Source organism: Carassius gibelio, chromosome B3, assembly GCF_023724105.1.
Source record: "Carassius gibelio isolate Cgi1373 ecotype wild population from Czech Republic chromosome B3, carGib1.2-hapl.c, whole genome shotgun sequence".
Taxonomy (NCBI): Eukaryota; Metazoa; Chordata; class Actinopteri; order Cypriniformes; family Cyprinidae; genus Carassius; species Carassius gibelio.
The window spans coordinates 39,576,471-39,601,232 of NC_068398.1; the positions used below are offsets into that span (position 1 = coordinate 39,576,471).

Here is a 24,762-nt window from a genome sequence, read left to right on the forward strand (position 1 = left end):
TTGTTAAGTTATTTATTATGGTATTATTTATATTATACAAATAATTTTATACTATTATAAATCTATTATATCGAATGTGTTATTGTAGCGTTGTACTCGCTTTTCATATTATTCACTTTACTTTAAGTTGTACTACATGTACTTTTTAATATAACATATCACTTTTCTACTGTGCACTGTATCAGTGCATATTTTCATCTTCACTGGAACCATAGCTTTATCAGTTACATGTGTTGTTATTTGTTGTGGAGTTCATCTGTAGGCTATAGTGTCACTTTTTGATTTGTATTTACTTGTTTTATTAAATTTTCTCAACAATAGTAAATTACTAGTGTTTAAAGATTTATTACTTAGATTTTATCACAGAATTTCAAAGGGAATGAGCTGTGTTCTGATCTGAGCCACGAAAGAGAGAAAAAAAGAAAGAAAAATGTTGGCATTGAACACAGAGAAAGCAATAAAACAACTACATTTCATTTAATGTATGTTCAAATTAAATTATATGCATATGTCACAGTTATACTAAATTAACATTAGAATTGTAAACCGAAAATAATCAACGAAATCAACAAGTGAGACAAATGTGAGCTTTCACAATTCCTTACTAAAATTAATAATTTTCCAAACCTAACTAAAATAACTGGAGGCAAAGTTGAAATCGGTTGATAAATGTGAACATTATCGTGTTTTTATTCAGAAAAAACCGCAGCTCCCCGTTTACCTCCATGTATTTTTAAGGCAGTCTTGCCCTCACTAACATGGCGGACGCGTTGACGTATCGCAGCAACGGCTCAGAGCGACCAATGAGGCGTCTAGTTATTTATATGTCTATGGTCAGGACATACTCATCACGTTCCAGCGACGTTCCACTATAACGTCGCCATGACGGATATGGGAATCACAAAGTTACGTCACTGGAACGTTATGTGGTACGTAGCTGAGACCAATATGGTACTTTATAGGAACGTCCTCATAACGTGACAGTTTGGTCGTTGGGACGTACTCATCACGTTCCAGCGACGTTCCACTATAACGTCGCCACGACGGATATGGGAATCACAAAGTTACGTCACTGGAACGTTATGTGGTACGTAGCTGAGACCAATATGGTACTTTATAGGAACGTCCTCATAACGTGACAGTTTGGTCGTTGGGACGTACTCATCACGTTCCAGCGACGTTCCACTATAACGTCGCCACGACGGATATGGGAATCACAAAGTTACGTCACTGGAACGTTATGTGGTACGTCGCTGAGACCAATATGGTACTTTATAGGAACGTCCTCATAACGTGCCAGTTTGGTCGCTGGGACGTACTCCTCACGTTCCAGCGATGTTCCACTATAACGTCGCCACGACGGATATGGGAATCACAAAGTTACGTCGCTGGAACGTTATTTGGGATGTCGCTGCAACGAATATGGTCTGGTCCAGTTACGTCGTCACAACGTAACTGTGTTAGCTGGGATGTTTCTGAGGAGGCATGTCACCCAACGTGCCACTGAAAGCAGCGTATGTACCTAATTGTTGACTGTTCATCAATATTTAAGTTTTATGTCTAACAATTATTGAGATTGAGGAGTCACGTGCCGATTTGGGTTGATTTGGGAGGGGTCTGAGCCGGTCGGCCCTGATGGCAGGATACGCTATCTGTTGCCAGGGGCAATGCCTTCAGAACTTCACAGAGGCGCGACTAAACATTTCAGAGCGCTTTCATTTTTGCGCATTTATTTTGTCGGCGGAACAGATCGAGACGGATCTACGAATACGCGAAAGAAAAGGAAGAAAGTAAAGCAATGCAAAAACATAAAAGCGAATGAAAGGGGACCTTACAGGAACAAGCCCACACCAAGCGCAAAACAGCGGTGTTTGGAGAAGCTCTCAGGCAGCGGCACAGAGACCTGAACAATTTACCTCTGTGCACACGGACATTGGGAATTATATTGTTTACAATGTAAGTCACTTTGCATTCACGCTGTTAATGGCTTTAATCTAACCAGGACATTTACATCTTGCAATCACACATTTAACTACCCTAGCTGAGCCAGAACTGGTTTGTCCACTTTGCAGCCCCCAACAAAAAAAAACCTGGTACAGTATGTGTCATTGGGTTAAAATCAAATTATAACTAAACATACACAGCTTTAGCCTACATCAAAACATGCTGGAAACGTTCGTATACATTGAACATCTCGTTACAATCTAGTGTTCAGTCGCAGTTAATTACTTTGTCATTTTGGTCAAGAAGTGCATTCTAAATGCAATGTAATTACAATACGCTAAAACGCATGTGAATAAACTTACTTTGGCCAGTACAACGCTGTTTTCTTCACCTGCTTTAGATGGACCCAGCCACAGCAGAAAGCCTCGTAACTTTCCAAAGACTTGTGGCTTTTAAACTCCTGCATTGTGTAGTAACTTAAACCAAAAAAAAAATATAATTCCCAATGTCCATATGTGTGCATGGAGGTAAATGGTCCAGGTCTCTGTGCCGCTTGAGAGCTTCTCCAAATACCGCTGTTTTGCGCTTGGTGTAACCTAAAAAAAAACTGTATTCCATTGTTCCTATGTTTTCCATATGTATCGTGAGAGGTACTGCCGCAGTTAACGCAGCAGTAACTTCCAGGCATGGTAAAACAGTGCAGAATTGTGAGAACCTCCTCTTAACAACACAACACGCCGGTGTTACGGTTTAACTGGTTACCGTGTTATCTGGTGACCAACTTCCTGTTTAGGTCTCCGCTGCAGATGTGCTGGAACGACAGCAGCAGATTCGCCGATTGTGAAAGCACGAACTGACGTGATATTAAGTGCCTAATAAACGCAGACTTGCTCATTGCATGATTTTGATATTCTTGCAGAGCTAACAAGTTATAGGTATGATCGACCGTAGCGGCTGAAGTAAGTAGGATAAACAAAAAAATAAAATAAAGTAAATCTGTGAGGGCACGGGTTTCGAACACGCGCTAAAAGACGACGCGCCGCGAGACGACACTCACGAACCACCGAGCCATCGATCTTGACGTAATCAGCTCCAGATCTCTGTATTCAACACAGGACTCTCGGCGTCACATCGTGACACTGGCTGAATCAAGGAATTGTGACCGTGTTAACTTGTGACCTCTGTTTGCAAGCCAAAATCCAATTTTACTGTTGCTATAAATTAACAATTCCAGCCAAAGCGCTTCTAATGCTGCTAAATGATTTGATACGATCTGAAAAATTACTCATCGTCAAAAATTACGAACCCCATTAATGTAAACATGCATAACAGCCCAACGTTTAAGTAGCTTAGTTCCATTGGTTCATTGGCAAAACACATTCTTACAGTGGCAGGCTGCCCACATACACTTCTTGTTTTACAACATAAAAAAAGATATATATCACCTGTCATCTATCCAAGACAACATTTAAAGTGTTACTAAATAGCCACAACTTTTAAAGAGTGTCAAAAACACTAGTAAAAATCAGGATTTCGAAATGGATCCATATCTGTTGGGACATTGTTCCCATGCAACCTCTCAGCCACAATGTCAAAATATGTAAATGACAAATTTCCAAAATCTTTCAATCAATGCTCCACAAGTTATTTTCACAATCCCTTTTATTGTAAGATACAATGGATTTATAGGTACAAGGAATTTATCTTGGTGTACTAGACATTTGTCAAAAATACAAATAAAACAAAATGAATCAAAGAAATGTTAATGCTCAAATCAATCATGCTACAAAAGACGGTGTACACAGAAGTGGTTCATTTCACTGGTTCATAATCACTAAGCTCATTGGTTTGACGATGCCATCACTAAATCCAATGAACTGACTTTAGCTGAAAAATGACTGTTGTTCTCCATTTTCCTGTTGACTCTGTAAAGCTGCTTTGACACAATCAGTATTGTTTAAAGCACTATATAAACAAAGGTAAAAAACAAATTCATATGACACTTCTAGAGGACTTTTCACTGCTTTACCACACACACACTTAAACACAAGCAGGACAAATCAAATCTTCCTCACTAGGAGGCTGACCAACACAGTTCCAGTGAAACCATAGGTCACATGTGATATTAATCTGTGAAGAATGCATGTTGCACTAGACAATGTGCCTGTGTTAACTTGTTTATCATCTATTTTGTTTAATAAAGATTATGTGAAATATTATCTATTATATTGTCTAAATGCTGGTGAAAAACCTGAATAAAAACAACACAGAACATTTTCACGAGCTTTAATGGTTGTAACGGAAATGGCCATTTGGGTTCAATCAAAACTTTGATGGTCTTTGCATGTAAGTCTGTAATGAAAATTTTATGTAGTCAATTGTGCTTTGTGTCTAGTTGATTTCAATTCAGATGCATACAATCACAACCATTCAAGCAGAAAAATATGTTGCAAAGTTATTTAAACAAAGTAAATTACACTTTACAGCAAAGTAGTGCAACCTATTATAATTAAATATTCTTCCTCAAAGTGAAATGATGCATTCTGTACATCTAGTTTTGCAGTTCATAGCCAAGAAGTGTATGTGGGCAGCCTGCCACTGTAAGAATGTGTTTTGCCAATGAACCAATGGAACTAAGCTACTTAAACGTTGGGCTGTTATGCACATTAATGGGGTTCGTAATTTTTGTCGATGAGTAATTTTTCAGATCGTATCAAATCATTTAGCAGCATTAGAAGCGCTTTGGCTGGAATTGTTAATTTATAGCAACAGTAAAATTGGATTTTGGCTTGCAAACAGAGGTCACAAGTTAACACGGTCACAATTCCTTGATTCAGCCAGTGTCACGATGTGACGCCGAGAGTCCTGTGTTGAATACAGAGATCTGGAGCTGATTACGTCAAGATCGATGGCTCGGTGGTTCGTGAGTGTTGTCTCGCGGCGCGTCGTCTTTTAGCGCGTGTTCGAAACCCGTGCCCTCACAGATTTACTTTATTTTATTTTTTTGTTTATCCTACTTACTTCAGCCGCTACGGTCGATCATACCTATAACTTGTTAGCTCTGCAAGAATATCAAAATCATGCAATGAGCAAGTCTGCGTTTATTAGGCACTTAATATCACGTCAGTTCGTGCTTTCACAATCGGCGAATCTGCTGCTGTCGTTCCAGCACATCTGCAGCGGAGACCTAAACAGGAAGTTGGTCACCAGATAACACGGTAACCAGTTAAACCGTAACACCGGTATCCTTCCAACATTGCGGAGACCGTGATATCGAGGGAGGGGCTTTGTGCTATGACGACAACTTCTCATTGACGGACTGTTTATCAGGGGAGCGCGCAAGATGGCGCCGTGAGCACAGGTGTTGAGTTATAGCACCCATCAACAAATATAAATCTGAGCAATAAAACGGACATTTCTTTATCAGTTTATTTTTTAACTGGATACTTAGTGCTATTCGTTTACCACAGTCCATACAGAAACATGTCAGCTGATAAGAAAAGAAAGAATTCTGCGACGAAGAAGAAAGAAATGGCCGCTGACACGGAGACGACTAACTCTGCTGCTGCCTGTAACGTTTTAATTGACAGTTGTCACGACTATTATGGGCCTGAAGAGAAGATGGAATTTTCTATGTTGTCAGTAGAAGATTTCCCCTCGCTTCCTTCCACTCCTCTAAAGCCTCCCCCCAAAAAAGGCCGCGGTGAGTCCGCTGACGACATTATCACGAAACTTTCTGAGCTAATCAACATGAGGTCTGATAAACTGGAGTCAATGGTTGCGGCGAATACTTCTCACATTGCTGGTTTGAAAGAAAAGCTGAACTCCGTATGCGAAGATGTGAATGAGGTGAAGACCAAAGTTTCCCAGGTCGAGTCATCGCTTTTGAAGGAGAGTAATCGAATCGGCGTTTTGGAGTCACGCATCACTGAATTAGAGCGATACTCTAGACGCTGGAATTTGAAATTACACGGTGTGCCAGAAAATATTGATGAGAAAAATGTAAGGAAAGAAGTGATTCGCATCTGTCAGAAAGTACTGCCAGAACACAGTGATCGTCTTCCGGATGTGATTGACACAGTGCACCGTGTTGGTTTGAAGAAAGTGAATTCTACCCGCGGTATAATCATTCAGTTCTCTTCGCGTGCACTCAGAGCAGCGGTATGGGAGGCAGCCAAAAATTCTGCGTTTCTACGGGAAAGTGGTCTGCGTTTCAGAGAGGATCTATGTAAGGCCGACAGAGAAAACAGAATGAAGCTGTGGCCACTAGTAGATGAGGCTCAGAAAGCAGGAAAAATTGCCTACTTTGTAGCTGGTCGTGCCTTCGTGGAGAAAAAGGAGATTTTTCCATCAGGCTGATTGCCCTTTTTTTAATTTTTTTTTGAGTGGAGGTTTCCTGTTAATATTCTTGCTTATATATACGTGGCTTCTTTTTTATTTACCAGGACTTGGTCATGTTTTGAGTTGATGGCCAAAAGTTATGCTTCGTCCGTTTATCCTCAAAGTAGCCATAGTTGATGTAGTGCTATGTCCTCATCACAGTTAGTAGCTATCTTTAAGCTTTTGTTCTAAAGAACTTGTTCAAGTGATTTTTTTTCCCTTCTTCTTCTTCTTTTTATTCAGATCTTGTTATTTTGATGTCTTTATCAATAACTTCACTCAATGCCAGGGGACTAAGGAACAATTTAAAACGGAAAGCCATTTTTTTATTTGCAAAACAATATAAAACAGATTTTTGTTTTCTTCAAGAGACTCACAGCATCTCTGAGGATATGCGTTTTTGGAAATCGCAGTGGGGAAATGCCATTTTTTGTGCTCATGCTTCTCAACGGTCTGCCGGGGTTTGTACACTACAAAACTTATTTGTTGGTAAACTTCCTTATATGGACTTCGATACCAACGGGCATTTTATATGTCATATTATTCAAATTCAGAACTTTAATTTTATTGTCATTAATATTTATGGGTACAATTCAAAGACAGAAAATGATGTTCTTTTAGATAAGTTAGAAGAGAAAATTGTTCATTGGTTAGCCAAATTTCCTGATGCATATATACTCTTGGGTGGTGACTTTAATATCACATTAGATAATATAATTGACAGATGGCCTCCTGGTTCTTGTACTAATACAAATGTAAAGCTAAAAATGTTGATGGAAAGATTTGATCTGATTGATGCGTGGAGAGTTAAGCACCCTCATACCAGAGCCTTTACCTGGTGTAATAAGTCAAGGTCGAAGCAATCGAGAATTGATTTATGGTTAGTTTCCCGTACACTTGAAGACAATCTGAATACTGATATCTTATCTACCCCGTTAACTGATCACAAAGCAATACAAATCCATATTGGTTTACAGCCAATATCATCTTCTAAAATGTATAATTCCTATTGGAAACTTAATAGCTCTGTACTTAAGCATGAATCCGTTACTCTTAAGGTAAAGGAATTAATTCATTTATTTTGGACTAAAGCTAAAGCAGAACGTGTTTATGGCAAACATTGGGAGTTGCTTAAATTTGAATTGGGCAAATTTTTCAGAAGTTATTGTAGTAAAGTTGCTAAACTCAAAAGAGCACAAGAAGAGAACATAATTTCAACCATTGCATACCTTTCATCCAAATGCCCTGATAGCTTATCTCTGGAGGAAAGTAATAGTCTTTTCGAGCATCAGCACAAATTGGATGAACTTTATAAATTAAAAGCTCAAGGTGCTTTCGTAAGGTCCAGAAGACGCTGGCTTGAAGAAGGAGAACAAAATACGGCTTACTTTTTTAGGTTGGAAAAATCCCTAACTAAAAATAATATTCATCAGTTGAAAATCGGTAACTCTATTTCGGAAGACCCAAAAGAAATTGGCAAACATTGTTCTGAATTCTATAAGAATCTTTATAGCAGTCAATTCTGTTATGACAGCACTATATCCTTTATGAACTCTATAGACAATATTAATTATATTAGTGCTCCTGACAAAGATTTTTGTGATCGTCCCGTTACATTATCTGAGGTCCTTGAATCAATCAACTATTTAAAAGTTAACAAATCACCAGGCATAGACGGCCTTACTTCAGAATTTTACCAAAAATTTGCAAAAGATTTGGCTCCTTTCTTATTAGAAGTTATATATGAAAGCATTAGGGTGGAATATCTCCCCCCTACCCTAACTCAAAGTTTAATAACTCTTATCCCTAAACCTAAAAAAGACTTATTACTAATAGACAATTGGCGTCCAATCAGTCTTTTAAATTGTGATTATAAAATTATTGCTACAATCTTTGCAAAACGTTTAAAAATTATTTTACAGGATATAATAGATGAAACACAATCAGGCTTTCTTAAAAACAGACACATCTCAAATAATATTCGGTTGGTTCTTGATTTGTTAGACTATTCAGAGTTAGTGAAGGATGATAGTTATATGCTTTTTCTTGACTTTTACAAAGCCTTTGATTCTATAGAACATGATTTTATATTTAAAACTTTAGAAAAATTTGGTTTCGGGGACCTGTTCACTAAAACTGTTAAAACTTTGTATGCTTATGGTAACTCTTCAATTAAGCTTAAGTATGGTACTTCTCCAAGATTTGATCTGCAACGAGGTATACGTCAGGGGTGCCCTATTTCACCATATTTGTTTATATTGACTACTCAATTATTAGCCAGTCACATTAAGAATAGTACCTTGCAAGGGATTAGTATCATGGGAAGGGAAATCATCATCAGCCAGTTGGCTGATGATACTACCCTTTTCCTTAAAGATTCAGACCAGATTTCTTTAGCTCTTAATACTATTAAAATGTTCTCCAATGCTTCTGGGCTTCTTCTTAATATGCACAAATGTGAATTGATGCCAGTTAAGCAACTCTCTGTTTCCAGCATATGTAATATCCAAGTCAAAGAGGAATTAACCTACCTTGGAATAGTAATATCCAAAAATCCAAAACTTAGATGTGAATTAAACTTCTTGCCCATTTTAGAGAAAACTAAAAGAAAACTTAATCAGTGGCTTCAGAGAGACTTGTCTCTAAAAGGAAGGATACTCCTTTCCAAGGCAGAAGGGATTTCACGTCTAACATTTGCCGCCATCTCTTTAGAACCTGATAAAGCGATGTGTAAAAAAATTGATCAACAATTATGTAACTTTGTATGGAAAAATAAGACGCATTACATCAAAAAATCTGTTCTATCTAACAGCTACAGTAACGGAGGTCTTAATTTGGTTGATTTTTCAACGTTAAATAATACCTTTAAAATCAACTGGTTGAGGAACTACTTGAAAAATCCATTCAGTATTTGGAATATTATACCAGAGTATATATTTTCACAGTTGGGAGGTTTGAATTTTTTATTATTATGTAACTACAGTATTGAGAAGATCCCTGTTGCTCTTTCTAATTTCCACAAACAAGCACTTTTGGCATGGTCTATGATTTTCAAACACAATTTTTCTCCAACTAGTTACTTCATTTGGAATAATAAGAATATCTGTTATAAATATAAGTCCCTATTTTTTGAAAACTGGTTTAAGAATGGTATCAATCGGGTTAGTCAATTATTTCATAATAGTGGTTACTTGTTTACTTATCAAGAATTTCTTTCTCACTATAAGTTTCCTGTTACTCCAAAACAGTTTGCCACTGTATTTGGTGCTATCCCGAATGGTGTAATCATGTTATTTAAGGGCTATAACAGTGCTTTGACAAGTTCTGAAATGCCTCTCCCTGACCCAGTTGACACATATGTAGGTGGGATATGTTTTAAATCTACACTGAAAAATAACAGAAATATTCGTTTTCTTTTTCTTAATGACTGTGTTTCCACTCCTCATGCTATTTCAAAATGGAATAGATCAGTGAAAAATATTTTGTGGAAAAAAGTTTGGACGCTTCCTAACAAGTATTTATTGGTAAATAAGGTTAAAGAGATTTCTTTTAAGCTCATTCATCAGTACTATCCTGTTAAAACATTTATTGTGTCGAAATTCAAATTAAACATAGATGTGAACTGTACGTTCTGTGACTCACAACCAGAGTCTGTCCTGCATCTTTTTTGGCAATGTGTTTACATAAGAAAACTTTGGCAAGATATTTGCCAATTCATTGTAAACTTCATACACAATGACTTTGAGCTTTTCTTTAAGGATGTTTTGTTGGGAATTTTCACTTTTGAGAAGCAATATGGAAATGTTTACTTTCTCTGCAACTTAATTATTTTGCTTGCAAAATATTTTATCCACAAATGTAAGGTTATGAAAGTCACGCCCCACTTCTCTTACTTTCTAGAAGATATTAAAATGTATATAAAATCTTTATCTACCTCCTGTAACAAAAAGGCAACTAAAACTTTGAATGTATGCTCACTTTTTGGTGTTTTTGTATAATTTCTATCTGACTGTCATCTTATATTTTGAAGGAAGAGGACGATTTTGGCTGTGTAATCTGTTTTCTTATTTTTTTATTTTGTTTTATTGTAATTTTATTTTATTTTTTTTCTATTATTTACTATTTTCTACTTTTTTTTTTTTTTTTTTTTTTTTTTGTAATTGTTTGGTCATCCTTGAACCCCTGGCTCCTTTACTTGATATATGCTGTATCATATTTGTATTTTTGAGGGAATGTTAAATAAAAAAAAAAAACAAGTTTAAAAAAAAAAAAAAAAAAAATCAGTTTGGACCAGTGCAGCGCGAACCGATCGTGATCATGCGACGCTGTTACTACACTATGGAAGGCATTTTCTGCCAAATTTAAATAAATAAATTAAATGATTAAAATGAAAATTAAAACCAGATTAACGATTTCATTACAGCAAACTGTACGCAAAATATGTGACAAAATTGAGAATTAAATTAAATGATTTCATTTTCACAGTGACATCCCTGTCAAATTGAAATATAAAATGCAATTGGTGATTTCACATTTGATTTTCAATACAGTCTCGAGGCAAGACTGCCAATATTAAAATGAAAAGTCAAACGTGAAAAATAAACTACAAATACAGTTTTTAAAAAGCTGTTTATTAACGCTCACGCAATAATGGTGACACAATTCAAATTTAAATGTAAATTTTACTTTTCATTTTAACTCCTCTTTTATTTCACAGTTTTCATTTTCGTTTTCATTTTCAAAGACAACCTGCATGCAAATTCTATGTTAATAAGTGGGTGTGGCTTATTCAAGTAACGGCGCCAGAGACAGTCGTCGTCGAAGTCTCGTGTGTACGAGTTGAATGCTGGTAAAATCAAAGTGTGAAACAAAATTAAACGGTGGATATATTGTAATCGAGACATGGCGAAATCTGTCAGTGAGCTTTTGCGGGAAGCTGCCGCGGCATTAGAACGTGGAAGAAACAACCAGCCTGACCAGCATGCGTCAAACCCTCGGCCCACTGCAGTTCCTCGGCCTGAGTCGCGGGCATCTTCAGTTGCCAGAGAAACTGTTCAGAGTAAGTATCCTGTAGGCCATCTTAGTTATGATGTTAGATTAGACCATAATCGATTAGGTTCAATCATGTATTAGGCTGTTTTGTAAATTCAACTATTTGGGTGTACAAAAGTCTTAGTAACACAATTTCTACAACTGACATTAATGCCCGCTAGCTTTAACCGAGGACCTCCGCCAATGTTTCATATTCGCGTCTAACAACACCCTTCAGCCCTGACTTATTCAGATACAGCACTTGCCTCGAGTACCTTATTTGCTTTTATAAAACGTTTACCACGCAATACAAATATTAAACCCGACGAATATGTATCTATGCAACCTTCCTGAAGTAAAAATCACTAAAAGCTAATTCCTTCCGCTGGAAAAAAAAATAGTCCCTGGCCATAAAGCAACAGAAGTTACATTATTTCTCCATTAGATGGAGACAAAGACTGTCTTAATGAGTGAGTCAGTCAGTAGAGAAGACTTTTGAAAGGACTCAAACTCCTGATCACGGAGAAGACGCAACTGACATGACACGGACAACCCCTTCCTTACCTGTTATAAGTACAAGATATCACACCGGACTTTCAAACTGATTTTTTATTATGAACCTAGGACTGACCTGAAGTAAAAGCCTACTCTAAATGCAGGTACACTCGCGTTCTCGATCTCATCCAGAAGATTTTACTGAAAATGAAAATCAGCATTGTGATTCTTTTTGTACACAAACTTAAAATAACAAAAAGACACATAAACAGCGGGCAGATAGATTCTTACTGGCAACATACTGCATTCATTATAATAATAACTTTATGTTTACATGTTTGGGTTGCTTTCTAGGTGTAATTATGGTGAAACTTTTAACAATCCAGACCTCGCTAATTTTAAAACTGGGGTTATATGTGGAATGGAGGTATATATAACACTGCTTTTCATGTCTCTACAGGCGAGGTGTCAAGACTTTTTTCACCATACCCTCAGAGCAGTTCTTTGTCCTCTGTTATGCGCAGACGACATACTTTAAAAAAGCCATGCACCAAGACTTACACTCACAAATTTTTCTGTTTGAGTGGACGACGTGACTGCAAAGTACCACACCAGTGGGAAAAGATGGATCTTGAATGTTCAGGGTTGGGAGAAAAAAAGATAGTTTTCCCAGGTACAAGTTTTTCCTCCATTTTGTTTGGAACAATTTTAGTACTTTGAGTTCCCTGAAATAATTTTTCTTTTTTCTTCTAAATATGTCAGATAACGTGGGTTTCATTTTTATTTATTATTATCGGGTGCTCTCTGGAAAAAAAGTTGGATTAATTTTCTCATGATTTGTGTTTAATTGACCATTTCATTTCTGTTTCAGATAAGCACTGCACATCTGAAGAATTCAAATCCACATTGCTTTTGGAGTTTCCAAAACTGAAAGATGGTGGGGGGTTTGAATTGCTCAGACCATATGGGGCCACGAGGACAAAAACTTTGCAAGTCATCCCCTGTCCATCAGAAGGGTATACACCACATTATCTTCAAGACACCATTGGAATACATGCAGCAATTGTGTATATAAGGCCTCTCCAGAAAGACCTTAACATGGTACGTAACCTTAAAGACCACAAGCATGCAGTAAATTAGGGATGCACCGATACCAATACCAGTATTTGTACTTGTAAAAATGCTTCGATGCCCAGAAAAAGAAACACTGACAACAGAGGATGGGGATAAAAAAAGAAGGCTGTCTATGAAGTAAATGTATCTTACTAGTGGAATATTAAATTAAATATAGTAACACATTGCATTGGTGCGCGAACTGATAAGAGAAAAACGTGCAGCGGGACAAGACGCGCGAGCTGGTCTAGCGCATCTATTTCACCAGACGTCATTTGAAAGTTTGTAGTTCAGTCAGAAATAAATGGCAAAGAAAGTCAAACAAGACATGTAGCTTATCACCGTTAACTGAGAGAGAGAGGGCACTTCTGTTGAATGCTCTTGATTGCTCATTGTTCACTCAGCACATGTTATTTGGATTTAAACTAAATCATATGTAAGCAAAACATGAACTGTTACCTGATTTATTTAAAATGGGTTGTGATCACTGATCTATATAGATCAGTGGTTGTGATGCCCTACATTATTACAGGACGTGTGTGCAAGTCAAGAAGTTCCATGAATGCAAACATCCAAAGCGTGTGCCCCGCAAACCAGCATCTCAGACAGCGAGCAAATAATGAATTTAATTGTCTTTCACGTTTTGCACTTGTACGGACGAAATTCACACAAGTTTATGTAAAACGGCTGTCTTTGCAATTATCTTCTAATATATGTAGAAATTAGAAATGCAGTGAAAATACAGGCATTTGTTTTTGGTATCGGCGAGTATCAAAATGGGAGTATCAGTATCAGACTCGTTCTGGAAAAAGTGGTATCAGTGCATCCCTACAGTAAATGAGTTTATAAATTGTAGTGACAGTTTTTCCACTACTTTTTTTTAAGGAATCGTGTGAACCTAAATGTGGATCTGGGCCACCTGTACAGTGCATTTACTGTGATGAAACATTTAGCCACGCAGAAATTCAGGACCACGTGGACAACTGTATCTTGTGAGTGAATGACCACCTATGGAATTTAAGATATTTGTAAAGCTATATTTCTGTAAGCTGATTTGATAGTGTACTTTATGTATATAACTATATAAATGAAAAACTGATTAAAGTTATATTAAGCATGTTTTCTTTAGGGATGAATATCAGGCCCGACACTGAGCTCATGTACTTGTACTTTTAAAAATGCTCAGAAACCAACAACCGATACCACGCAGTGTTTGTGCACAAATTCAAGTGAACAGAGACAGTATATTTAAATGGGGCAGGAGTCTAATAAATCTGCTGCTTTGTTTTAATGTTAATCAAACAAAGGATAAATAAATTACTCACTGCTCTTGACTAAATAGGTTACTCTTTAACTTTACTAAATTATCCATCTATATTTAAACTATTCAGTAATGAATATGCAGTGTTGTTTCACATTTAATTAATTACTAGTTTTTGTTGTAGTATCAAAATTGGAATGAAGACTATGCCTAAACATTTGTACCACTGACACAATCCTCAGCACTGAGCCCCTCTGGAGCTTCTCTAAATATGTGCTGTGCTATTAAATTAAAGATAAAATATGATAGAGCAAAGGAATGAAGAGTGAAAGTAACATAAGCTCATACAATGCATTTTAGCAGGTTTAATTAAGCGTGAAAATATCTAAAGAAATATTTATTTGATGAAAAAATAAGCTGACAAATTTTATTAATATTCTTTTGGTTTCTGTACCAATACATTCAAAAAATTACAAATGCAGTGAAAACACAGGTATAGATTATATGGTATCGGAGAATATAAAAAATGCAAGTATCATAATACAAGGTATCAGACTCGTTCTGGAAAAAGTGGTATCGGTGCATCCCTAGTTTTCTTGATTCTTGTATACAACATGTCGCAAACACAAGAATCAAGAAAACATGTTTAATATAACTTACATTTTCACAGTTCACTTTATGCTCTTTTTTTGTCATATAACAGAGTTTTTCCTCGAAAAAATAGGTCTGCAAAAAAGAAGAGAATTGAAAGAGACGAAAACAGCAGAGGTCAAAACTGTGACAGGCAGGAGATTATCGACCTTGAAGTCAGTGACGAGGTTTTAGAAGAGACCTGTAGCAGCAGACAGGAGCATGAAGAGCAGGTTTCAGAAAGGAGTCATAGCAGCAGAGAGCAGCGTCATGATCCTGCTTTTGAAGGGACGAGTAGCAGGAGACTAGATAGCGGAAATTTGAAATTCAGCAGTGAGGATACTGAAGGTCTTTTTCTGAACATAAGTCTGTCAATTTGCAAATTAACAATTAATTTTTTTCTGCATAAATTATTAAATACTAAAGATATAACCATATGCATATTTTTGCAGACTGGAAAACTGAGCCTGATTTGAACCGTGCCGCTTACATATTTAGACGTTCTCTACTGCAAGAAGTGGAGGATCAGCCAGATCTTGTGGCAAAGATGGATCTACGTAAAAGTCCCGAAGAGAGAGAGCGAGAAATACTGACATTTTACAAAAATCCAATGACTAACTGGGCACGTCCATTGTCTGTTCTTCTTGGAGGTAAGGTTTAATTAGCCAAAAGTACAGTACAGTTTCAGTCATTTGCTCATCCTCATGTCATATCAAAGAAGTATGATTTTTTTTTTTCTTGGAAGCAAAAAATTTGATTTTAGAAACGGTCAAATACTTTTTTTTATTTTACATATTAAATGTAACTATCGGCACACTGTAATATTTCTCCTCTTATAAACAGGTGATTCTGCCTTTGGAGATGGGGTAAAACGCAATTTTCTCTCCTTTGTTATGTCAAGAGTACAATACGGATTTGGCCTAAATCTGGGTAATTTCTAAAATATGTAATAGTCTATTTAATTTTGATTAATGAGACAAAGCTAGAAGGTTGTATGAAATTGTTTTATTAGCATCTGGACATTTCTAAATATATAGTTTTTTTTTAAATCATATTTTCTAGAAAACTGTGGTAAAACATTGTTCTTTAATGGACAAGAAGACCATTTGGTGCCTTCCACTTCTCGGCTCTTACTGGATAGTGACCTTTTCCGAGTCATTGGGCGCATGATTGGACATTCCTTCCTACACGGTGGACCCTTATTCACCGGTTTGAGTCACTCATTTTTTAATCTGTTGATTGGAGAGAAGGATGAGATTGCTGTTGTTGAACTAAAGGACTGCCCTGACACCGATGTGACTGATATCGTTTTACTTGTGAGTTTAAATTCAGCATCATCTATATTGTCATGTTCAAGTAAGGGATAATCCACGGCTAGCTGTGCATTAAACGATTTTAATGCACGATGTTGGATGCAAAAATGTTGCCCCCACGTTGTGCATTAAAATCGTTAAATGCAAAGCTAGCCGTGGACTGTCCCTTACTTGTTGCACACCTTCCTAACCCTAACCCAGAATCAAGTATTCAGACAGACCATAGTATAATGACAGAATGTGTTATATATTGCATGCTTTAAGTGAGTCTTGACACATTCTACAAATAATTATTTTACATATCTTCTGTCAAGCTTCAAGGGTCTGGAAATTTGACCAAAGATGAATGTGACCAAGTAAATAACTTGGCAATCAACTGGGATCTCCCACCAGTAAATGATAACAACAGAAAATGGTTGGCACAAAGCATCCTTTACCATGCAGTAAGTGCCATTGATTCAGTAATGTATTTTTTACTATTGACATACTAAAATAAAATAAAAACATTATTTCTATGATATTAGAAATATATACTGTGATATTTAGTATAACAGCACTGTGATGCTTTGCTTTCTGTATCACACTTGTCTGTGTTCCTGATTTCCCAAATAGTTAGGGATTCATTTTTTTTTTACTTTTGTTCAGTGACCAATTTTACATATTACATATTTTACATCATTAAATAATCCCAATTTAATTCATTTAGGTCATTGGTCGGAGGGAAAAGCAAATTCGACAGATCAGACTGGGGTTAAAAGACACAGGAGTCTTGCGCATGATCAAAGAACGGCCTGCCCTGATTGATGTCCTTTTTCCAAGGGCGTCAGCTCAAATTATTGAGCCAGAGGTATTGTTTCATTTAAACCATATACCGTTTCATCCATTAATTGCATAGTGTGGTTACAATAGAGAATTGGTACAGCAAGTTCTAGATAAATCTTGGCTAGGTAATCTAGTTAATTTAATTTGTCACCATTAACCCTAATTCAGTTTTAATCAGATGGAATGTATAGTATTTTTTTGCTTCGTTTTTTAGATGATCCTCGACAGAATTATATGGCCAACAGTTGACAGTGATGATGAAGACTATGGTTGCTTTAGTCTGGAGGACACATTCAAGATAACTGGTTTCTTTCGTCAGTACATTGAAAATGGTAGGTTAAAAAGAAAACACCCCTAATACACAATTATGAAGAATGTTTCACCTTAACTTGTACAAACCCATTTTCAGATGTAAAGATTACCTTAAAACCACATTTAAGTGAAAGTACATGAACGACTTAAATTCTAACTTCCCTTGAATAAAAGTCTTAGACTTAAGACCCTCAAGTTGTTCCAGACCTGTATGCATTTCTTTCTCCTGCTGAACACAAAAGAAGATATTTTAAAACAATATGGGTAACTATTGATCTGTCCCATCGACTTCTATATTATGGAGAAAAAAAATACCTTGAAAGTCAATGGGGCCCATCAACGGTTAAGTTACCAACATTCTTCAAAATATCTTATTTTGTGTTCAGGAAAAGAAAGAAATGCATACAGGTTTGGAACCACTTGATGGTGTGTGTAAACAGATTTTTTTATTTTGGGGTAACTATAGTATTTGTACTAAATGTAGGCTCTAAGATGCATTAGTCCCCAACACCTAAGAAACATAGAGTGGAAAGCAAACCATTCATTTGTATTGAGAGCGATCATGCTTATTTTCTCAAGTCGAATTAAAACTGAACACCTCAATATTGCAATAAATCAAGGTCGGCACAGCATCCTCTTAAATGTCAACAAACACTTAAGTCCCAATATCCTTCAAAAAAAAATTCTTCAGTATAACAAATAAATAAAATAAAGTTTAGTAAGATGTTTGGGTCTCATCACTCACTGCAGCAATTGCTGCCTTTACATGCTATCAGTATTAATGGAAATACTAGTTTCCTAGTTTAAAAAAATTGACATGAATACCCTCTCATGTCAAAAATTATGTAATAAGCTCATAATCAAGACTTTAGAACAGGGAAGTAGGACATTTCTGATTCAGTGAAGGCAGCATATGTCCTCATCTCGTATATGAAATGCCTATGATGTTACTTTCTAATGCACTCACATTTGCGTAAAGTAGCCTTATTGACAAGTTTGGGTAATTAATAAATACATGTACCCAAATACTTTAAACCAGTGCCCATTTTTAAAATCATTATTTAACCTAAAGGTGTTTTTTTTTTTTTGCATTCTTCCTTTTTTTACTCAGAAAAGGGTATGTACACCATGTTATATTCATAAGTCTTCTGAAACAACACAATGTATTATATTATTGAATAGACTTTTAGTAAATAATTCACTCTCTGAAAATTTAAAATAATTGAAGATTTCTATTTTTACACAGGCACACCAGAAGAGCTGATGCAACTCATTCAATTCTGGGTGGGTTGGGGAATTCTTCCTCAGAATCTGCATGTAGAGGTGTCCTCTGATGTTGCAATGCCAACTGCATCTACTTGTAGAGAAACCATTAAACTCCCAGCAAAGTATAGCACTTATGAGAGTTTCCATAAGGACCTTCAAGCTGCTGTGTCATCCACAGAGAGTGGGTTTGGTTTGGTGTAATTATCGTTCTGTGTACTAATATGTAACTTCAGTTTAAGTAACTTTTAGAGTTAAAGTTATAGTTCACCCTTAAAGTTACACTATCTAAAGGTCACAGATAAAACCGCAGGTTTGCTTTTTTTTTTGGCTGTAACTAGTGGTGCGTGTTTGCTGATAAAAGAAAAAAAAAACTGTTTTGCACCTTAGTTTGAAAGAGTAATTTTTATATTACATATTACTGTTTTGTTCAACAGTCACTCTGAAATGTCAGACAAATAAAAGTATTTTATTCAGATTTAATAAAATGCAGTGTTTTGTTAGGTTTATTGAATCAATGTACAATAAACTGGCTGGAGAGTTTATACCAACATCTTGAATGCTATAAAATACTGTAATTTACAAAATGTCCAATAATTGGTGAATTTTAGTGATTGTGTTGTAGTATGTGTCAATGGCATCTGAAAACGGCACATTAGGATTCGGCAGACTACCCAATTCCTCTTCAGTTAGTTGTCGAGGTAGAGCTACTTCTGGAATTTGTACTCCATCATTATCGTGACTTGGGGGTCCATCCCAGTCGATCCCATAATTTTCATCCACCTGTGGTAATTGAAAATCAGTCATATTGTTGGTGGACAGAGAAAAAAAAAAAAAAAAAAAAGTAATGACGATGAAAATGGCTTAAAAATTAAAAGATGTAGTATATGATTTCTAAGAAACAAACAAATTTGATAGAGGTCTACTCTGTGTGAGCCGAAAAAAAAATGTTTGCACATAGTCCTGGTTGTATAAATAGTAGGAAAAAAATTGATCTGACCAATCAGACATTGCAACAAGACACGTTCATAGGTAATCAGCAATAAGAATGTCGATTTCAAATATCACAAGTGTTTTCAGCAGTAATCAACAGTCACTTGTGCACGTTTAAAGGGAGTTCACTTTAAAATGAAAATTCTGTCATCATAAACTCACCCTCATGTTGTTTCAAACCTGTATGAATTTCTTCTGCTGAACAGGAAGATATTTTGAAGAATGTCAGTAACCAAACAGTTAACTGGTCCCATTGACTTCTATAGTAGAGGGAAAAAATATATACTATGGAAGTCACTGGTTACCAACATTCTTCAAAATATCTTCCTGTTCAGCAGAAGAAAGAAATTCATACAGGTTTGAAACAACATGAGGGTGAGTTTATGGTGACAATTTTCATTTTAAAGTGAACATTAAAATCCCTTTAAGGGTAAAATAATAATAATATATATATATATATACACACATATATATACACGTACACCATAATATACATACATAATCTGATGTATATATATGTCTGATGTCTTACTTGAATGGGGTCATCAGTATTGTTGGCACGGTGTCTTAACCAAAGCTGGACAGGTGACTGGTTCCCAGCAGTTCTGATGCGGTGGTTGTTCCAGGCATCTTTAAAGAAGGCAAGATGCCTCTCCAGTTGAGGCAAAAAACTCCAGTGAAGAGCAAAAATGTCAATCTCAGAATCTGGATTGAGTACTCCCTCTGTCTCCATGTTGTAGAAGATGTGATAGAACATGCTTAAAACATGTTCATACACATCTCTCCAAAGCCTCTCGATTCTGTTGGGGAAGGAGTTAAGATATGAGACAAAAATTATGGGAATCATTCAGTCTGGTGTTTTATACCATTTAACCTATTAAATATTTACCTCTGGTTGTGTACACTCCTTCCTGTAATATGAGAATTCCTGTTTTCTCCTCTGTGTGCCACCATGTACTCAGCAACTGCTATATTCTCCCCACCTTTGTCAGATCGGACTCTTGATGGGATACCATACTGATTAACAGCAGATATGAAGTTGCTGAGCACAGTGGATGCTCGGTTATTTGGAGACACAGAAAGATAAACTATTAGTCGGCTGAAACCATCGATTCCACCATGAATCACCAATCTCCATCTACAGAATAAACAAGAATATTAGAAAAACAAGTTCATTGCCCAAACATCAGATTTGAAATATGTGGACATGTTCACATCACCTGAAATTGCCAATTACAGTTAACACTAGCCATTATATTTCACATCGGTGTTACAGTTGATCAATATTATTACATATAAATTTCCCATAATTTAATGAAATCATCAAAACAATTTTCATGCATACGAGTAGTGTGTCGCATCAAATACCGGTACTGGGTGTTGGTCTTGCATGTAGATTAAAAAAAAATTTTTTACTAGGACTTGTTTGTCCCATCAAGTTATGTGTGCCTAAGCGAAGGCAGATTTGAATCACATTACAACAATTTTAACATTTTTTGTTTATGAAGTCTGCAGTAATGCTCAATTTAGTTTTTCAGTGCCTGTGAATGGATATGATGTGTTCGTGATAGTTATTTATTTTACAGTCTTTGTACCCCTAAAAATTGAGTGAACACCATTGCTTACATTCTGATTCTTACAGTTTTCATTGTAACGCAAGTACCTGATGAGTTTATGATTGCCATCAATATGCCACATAGCATTGGGAAAAGGCACGGTGTACTGACGTCGCCTTATGGTTCGCATTGACATCGCTCGCATCAATGTTCCATGAGGATCTACTCTTCTGACAGATTCTCTGACTCTTGAAGCTTGGGGAAAGGGGGAAGATAAAAATATTGATTAGATTTTTTTTTTTTTTTCTTTTTATTCACTTAATAGTTCTGTATTCAAATTGTATTTATTTTATTTAGAATCAACTTTGTAAATGTATTTTAACCAGACCTGTAACACAAGTTAAATTCAACATGCTTTAAATTGTATAGAAAAGAATTAAAGTTAAATGTACATGTAACTGTAAAAATATGATCTAAACAGAAATCATACCTCAACAGCAAATACTAAATGACAAAATAGCCAGCTGAAAATAACATTTATTTTTCAACACCAAATACTGGTACTATTCTCTTAAATGTGAATGATAAAAATATTAAGCTTAGTGTGCTGGACTTACTTTGAACATGGAGACCTCTTGCTTGAAGATGACCATGAATTATTCTGTACCCTGAGTTTGGATACATCCTCTGTATTTCCTCAATGGTGCTGTCAAGTTCTGCATCACTTATAGTTGAATACAGATCAGAAACCCTAGATGAAATGATAGAAGATATTAACCCTGGTCACTGCAACTACATAGGCTTCTGTAAATCTGTAACCCCTATGGTGTAACTTCAGAATGAAGAATGCCTTTGATTTTGCCTAATTATTAAAACAAATTAATAAAATGTTCATTTATTTTGAACAAAAGTAGTGAAAAAGCTTTAGATTATTATAAAAAAGAGGTATATTTAAAATTATCTACTTAGGCTTACAATGTTTTTGGGAAACAGCCCTGGTTGGGTGTTGGTCCAGCTCAACCACTTAAACCAGTCTAGACCATTAAATTACAAATAGAGAAAAAAATATATGTTTACATGGAGAGAAAAAAACTGAATTTTCGATGTTAATAATCGTTGAAAGTGACGTACGTTAACTTATCCAGTCTGTTAAAAAATAGAATTGTAAATACACGGGCAACATGGTGAAAGCTGCCCGAGATCACAACTTAGTTAACTTTCTCTTACCTCAAATGATGCTGTTTCATCCTCCGTCTGATGGTTCTCTCGCTCGCTCCGAATAAGTTCGCGATCTCTTGAGCAGTAAAACCATTTAGAAGATGCATCCTTAGCGTCTCTAATGGGATGTCATACCTTGGACGGCCCGGGCCGACGTGACTCCCCGGAAAATCTGATGTCTGAAGGCACTGCACAACCTCACTAAGACTATTTATAACTCGAGGATCGACATCGGAGTTTGTGACGGCTGCAAAATGTCCAAGTGTATCCAAGATAGATTCAACTCGTAGCAAAATTAAGTCATCATCATCCGAAATGTTTGCTAGCTGGTTTAATTCTGCTGCTATACTGGCCATAACCGCCATTTTAGCCCATCCACGTAACAGCGTAATTGAGCCACACCCACTTATTAACATAGAATTTGCATGCAGGTTGTCTTTGAAAATGAAAACGAAAATGAAAACTGTGAAATAAAAGAGGAGTTAAAATGAAAAGTAAAATTTACATTTAAATTTGAATTGTGTCACCATTATTGCGTGAGCGTTAATAAACAGCTTTTTAAAAACTGTATTTGTAGTTTATTTTTCACGTTTGACTTTTCATTTTAATATTGGCAGTCTTGCCTCGAGACTGTATTGAAAATCAAATGTGAAATCACCAATTGCATTTTATATTTCAATTTGACAGGGATGTCACTGTGAAAATGAAATCATTTAATTTAATTCTCAATTTTGTCACATATTTTGCGTACAGTTTTCTGTAATGAAATCGTTAATCTGGTTTTAATTTTCATTTTAATCATTTAATTTATTTATTTAAATTTGGCAGAAAATGCCTTCCATACTACACAGCGCTAATGAGATCCAGTAAAGAAAGCATTTGAATTCGCCACAGAAGTAATAACATCGCTGCGAGATCTAGAGAGAAACATTCACATTTCTCCGTTATTAACGGATCAAACAGCGCGTGGAAACCAGGAATGAATGAACTAAACTTATCCAGTGTCTACAGATCAGCAACATTCACCATGGATTTACTGTAGTACACTGCAACCAAGTTTGGTAGGAATAGTAGGCTAGTACATTACGTCGGTTATATTTTGACATTATGAATACAATTGCTGCCCTCAAATGTTAATCTGAACTAAAATAAACCTTTGTTTATAACTACTACAATATTACATTTCATTTTTTCCAATGAGCTGTTTTGTTTTATATGCTCCTAAGAAGAGACAATTATAGCTCTAGAATTGCTCAAAGTAAAAAAAAAAATCATACTTTATGATGTTGGTTTTAATAAATAATAAAAAAAATTAATCAAGGACATTTCTCTGGCATTTTTGCTTTATCAAAAACGTATCGAACCGTACCGTGACACAAGTGTATCGAACCGAACTGTGAATTTTATGAACCGCTACACCCCTACTAAAGATCCATTTATATATTTTTATATAGCTGCCTCAATCAATTAAAGATGGCCTGGCTGCAGAGATGGACCCCTTGAATGATCCAGATGATGACGATGTCTCTCTAATGTCTGACGAAACATCTGCTGAGGAACCATCTGTTCTCCAGAATGATGACGACCTTTCCCCTCCTGTACCTTGTACACCTACTGCGAAGAGACTAAAGAAAAGCAAATCGGCTGATGCCATTGAAATGGAAAAATTGAAAATTTTACAGCAGATGTCAACTGCTTTTAAGGCTGGTAGAAGCAAACCTACTGCTGATAGTGACGGCAACTTTGGGGCACAAGTAGCTGAGGAGTTGAGGTCAATTAAAAACACTTTGGTAAAGACAAGAGTAAAGAGAAAAATAATGAATGATTTATATGAGGCTCAGGAGAATGATGCACAGGCATCTAAGCTTGCACCTAGTTTTTACCCTGTACCACCCTCTGTACATATGCCCAACACACAACCAACCCTTCTACACACATATACAACTCCACAAGAACCACCGCACCACATGCCTCTACCCATAGGTACACAACTGCTGCCAAATCAGTACCAGCTTCAAAATAATGAGACGCATAGCTACAGGAGAATGCTAGAAGACGAGTGAATACAGATTAAAGGGTAGATTGTCAGTCATGGTTCTCAAGGTTTACAACAACTACCTCTGTTTTTTGTGGTTAATCAGAAAAACAATGTGTTTGTGTCTTTTCAAATGCATCTTCAGTTATAAGTGTGTACATCCTTTATTGAGGTCTTTGTTTTATTTATATTTCGGCCTTTTTGTTATATCAAGGCCTTAAGTTGTATTTTACCACAGTTGTGGGAGTCATACACACCGCTATTGTTTCAAATGCTTAACCATTTCACCGTAAGTGACATGAACTAATGTTTTATTGGATTGCTTATATCCTGAAGTAAATAATAAACAGTTATTTATTTTTCCAAGCAGACTGTTTTTTTTTTTTTTTTCAATTT

The 24,762-nt window shown here is 36.1% G+C and overlaps 1 protein-coding gene and 1 pseudogene across 1 annotated transcript; both read left to right on the forward strand.

Annotated features, from left to right (window-relative positions):
• The window catches only part of LOC127953367 (zinc finger protein 271-like), a 187,927-nt pseudogene that overhangs the window by 67,435 nt on the left and 95,730 nt on the right, over positions 1–24,762 (forward strand).
• Positions 1,182–24,721, forward strand: LOC127953439 (uncharacterized). Its single transcript, XM_052552689.1, has 2 exons — positions 1,182–1,514; positions 23,786–24,721. Exons 1-2 carry the CDS (start codon positions 1,470–1,472, stop codon positions 24,392–24,394), a joined length of 654 nt encoding a protein of 217 aa, XP_052408649.1. The 5' UTR covers positions 1,182–1,469; the 3' UTR covers positions 24,395–24,721.

Excerpts from the sequence above, each read along its gene's own strand:
- LOC127953439 (XM_052552689.1), top strand. The coding sequence starts at position 1,470 with ATGTTTCTGAGGAGGCATGTCACCCAACGTGCCACTGAAAGCAGC. Across the intron at positions 1,515-23,785 it reads AACGTGCCACTGAAAGCAGC|CTGCCTCAATCAATTAAAGA; the intron begins GTATGTACCTAA and ends ATTTTTATATAG.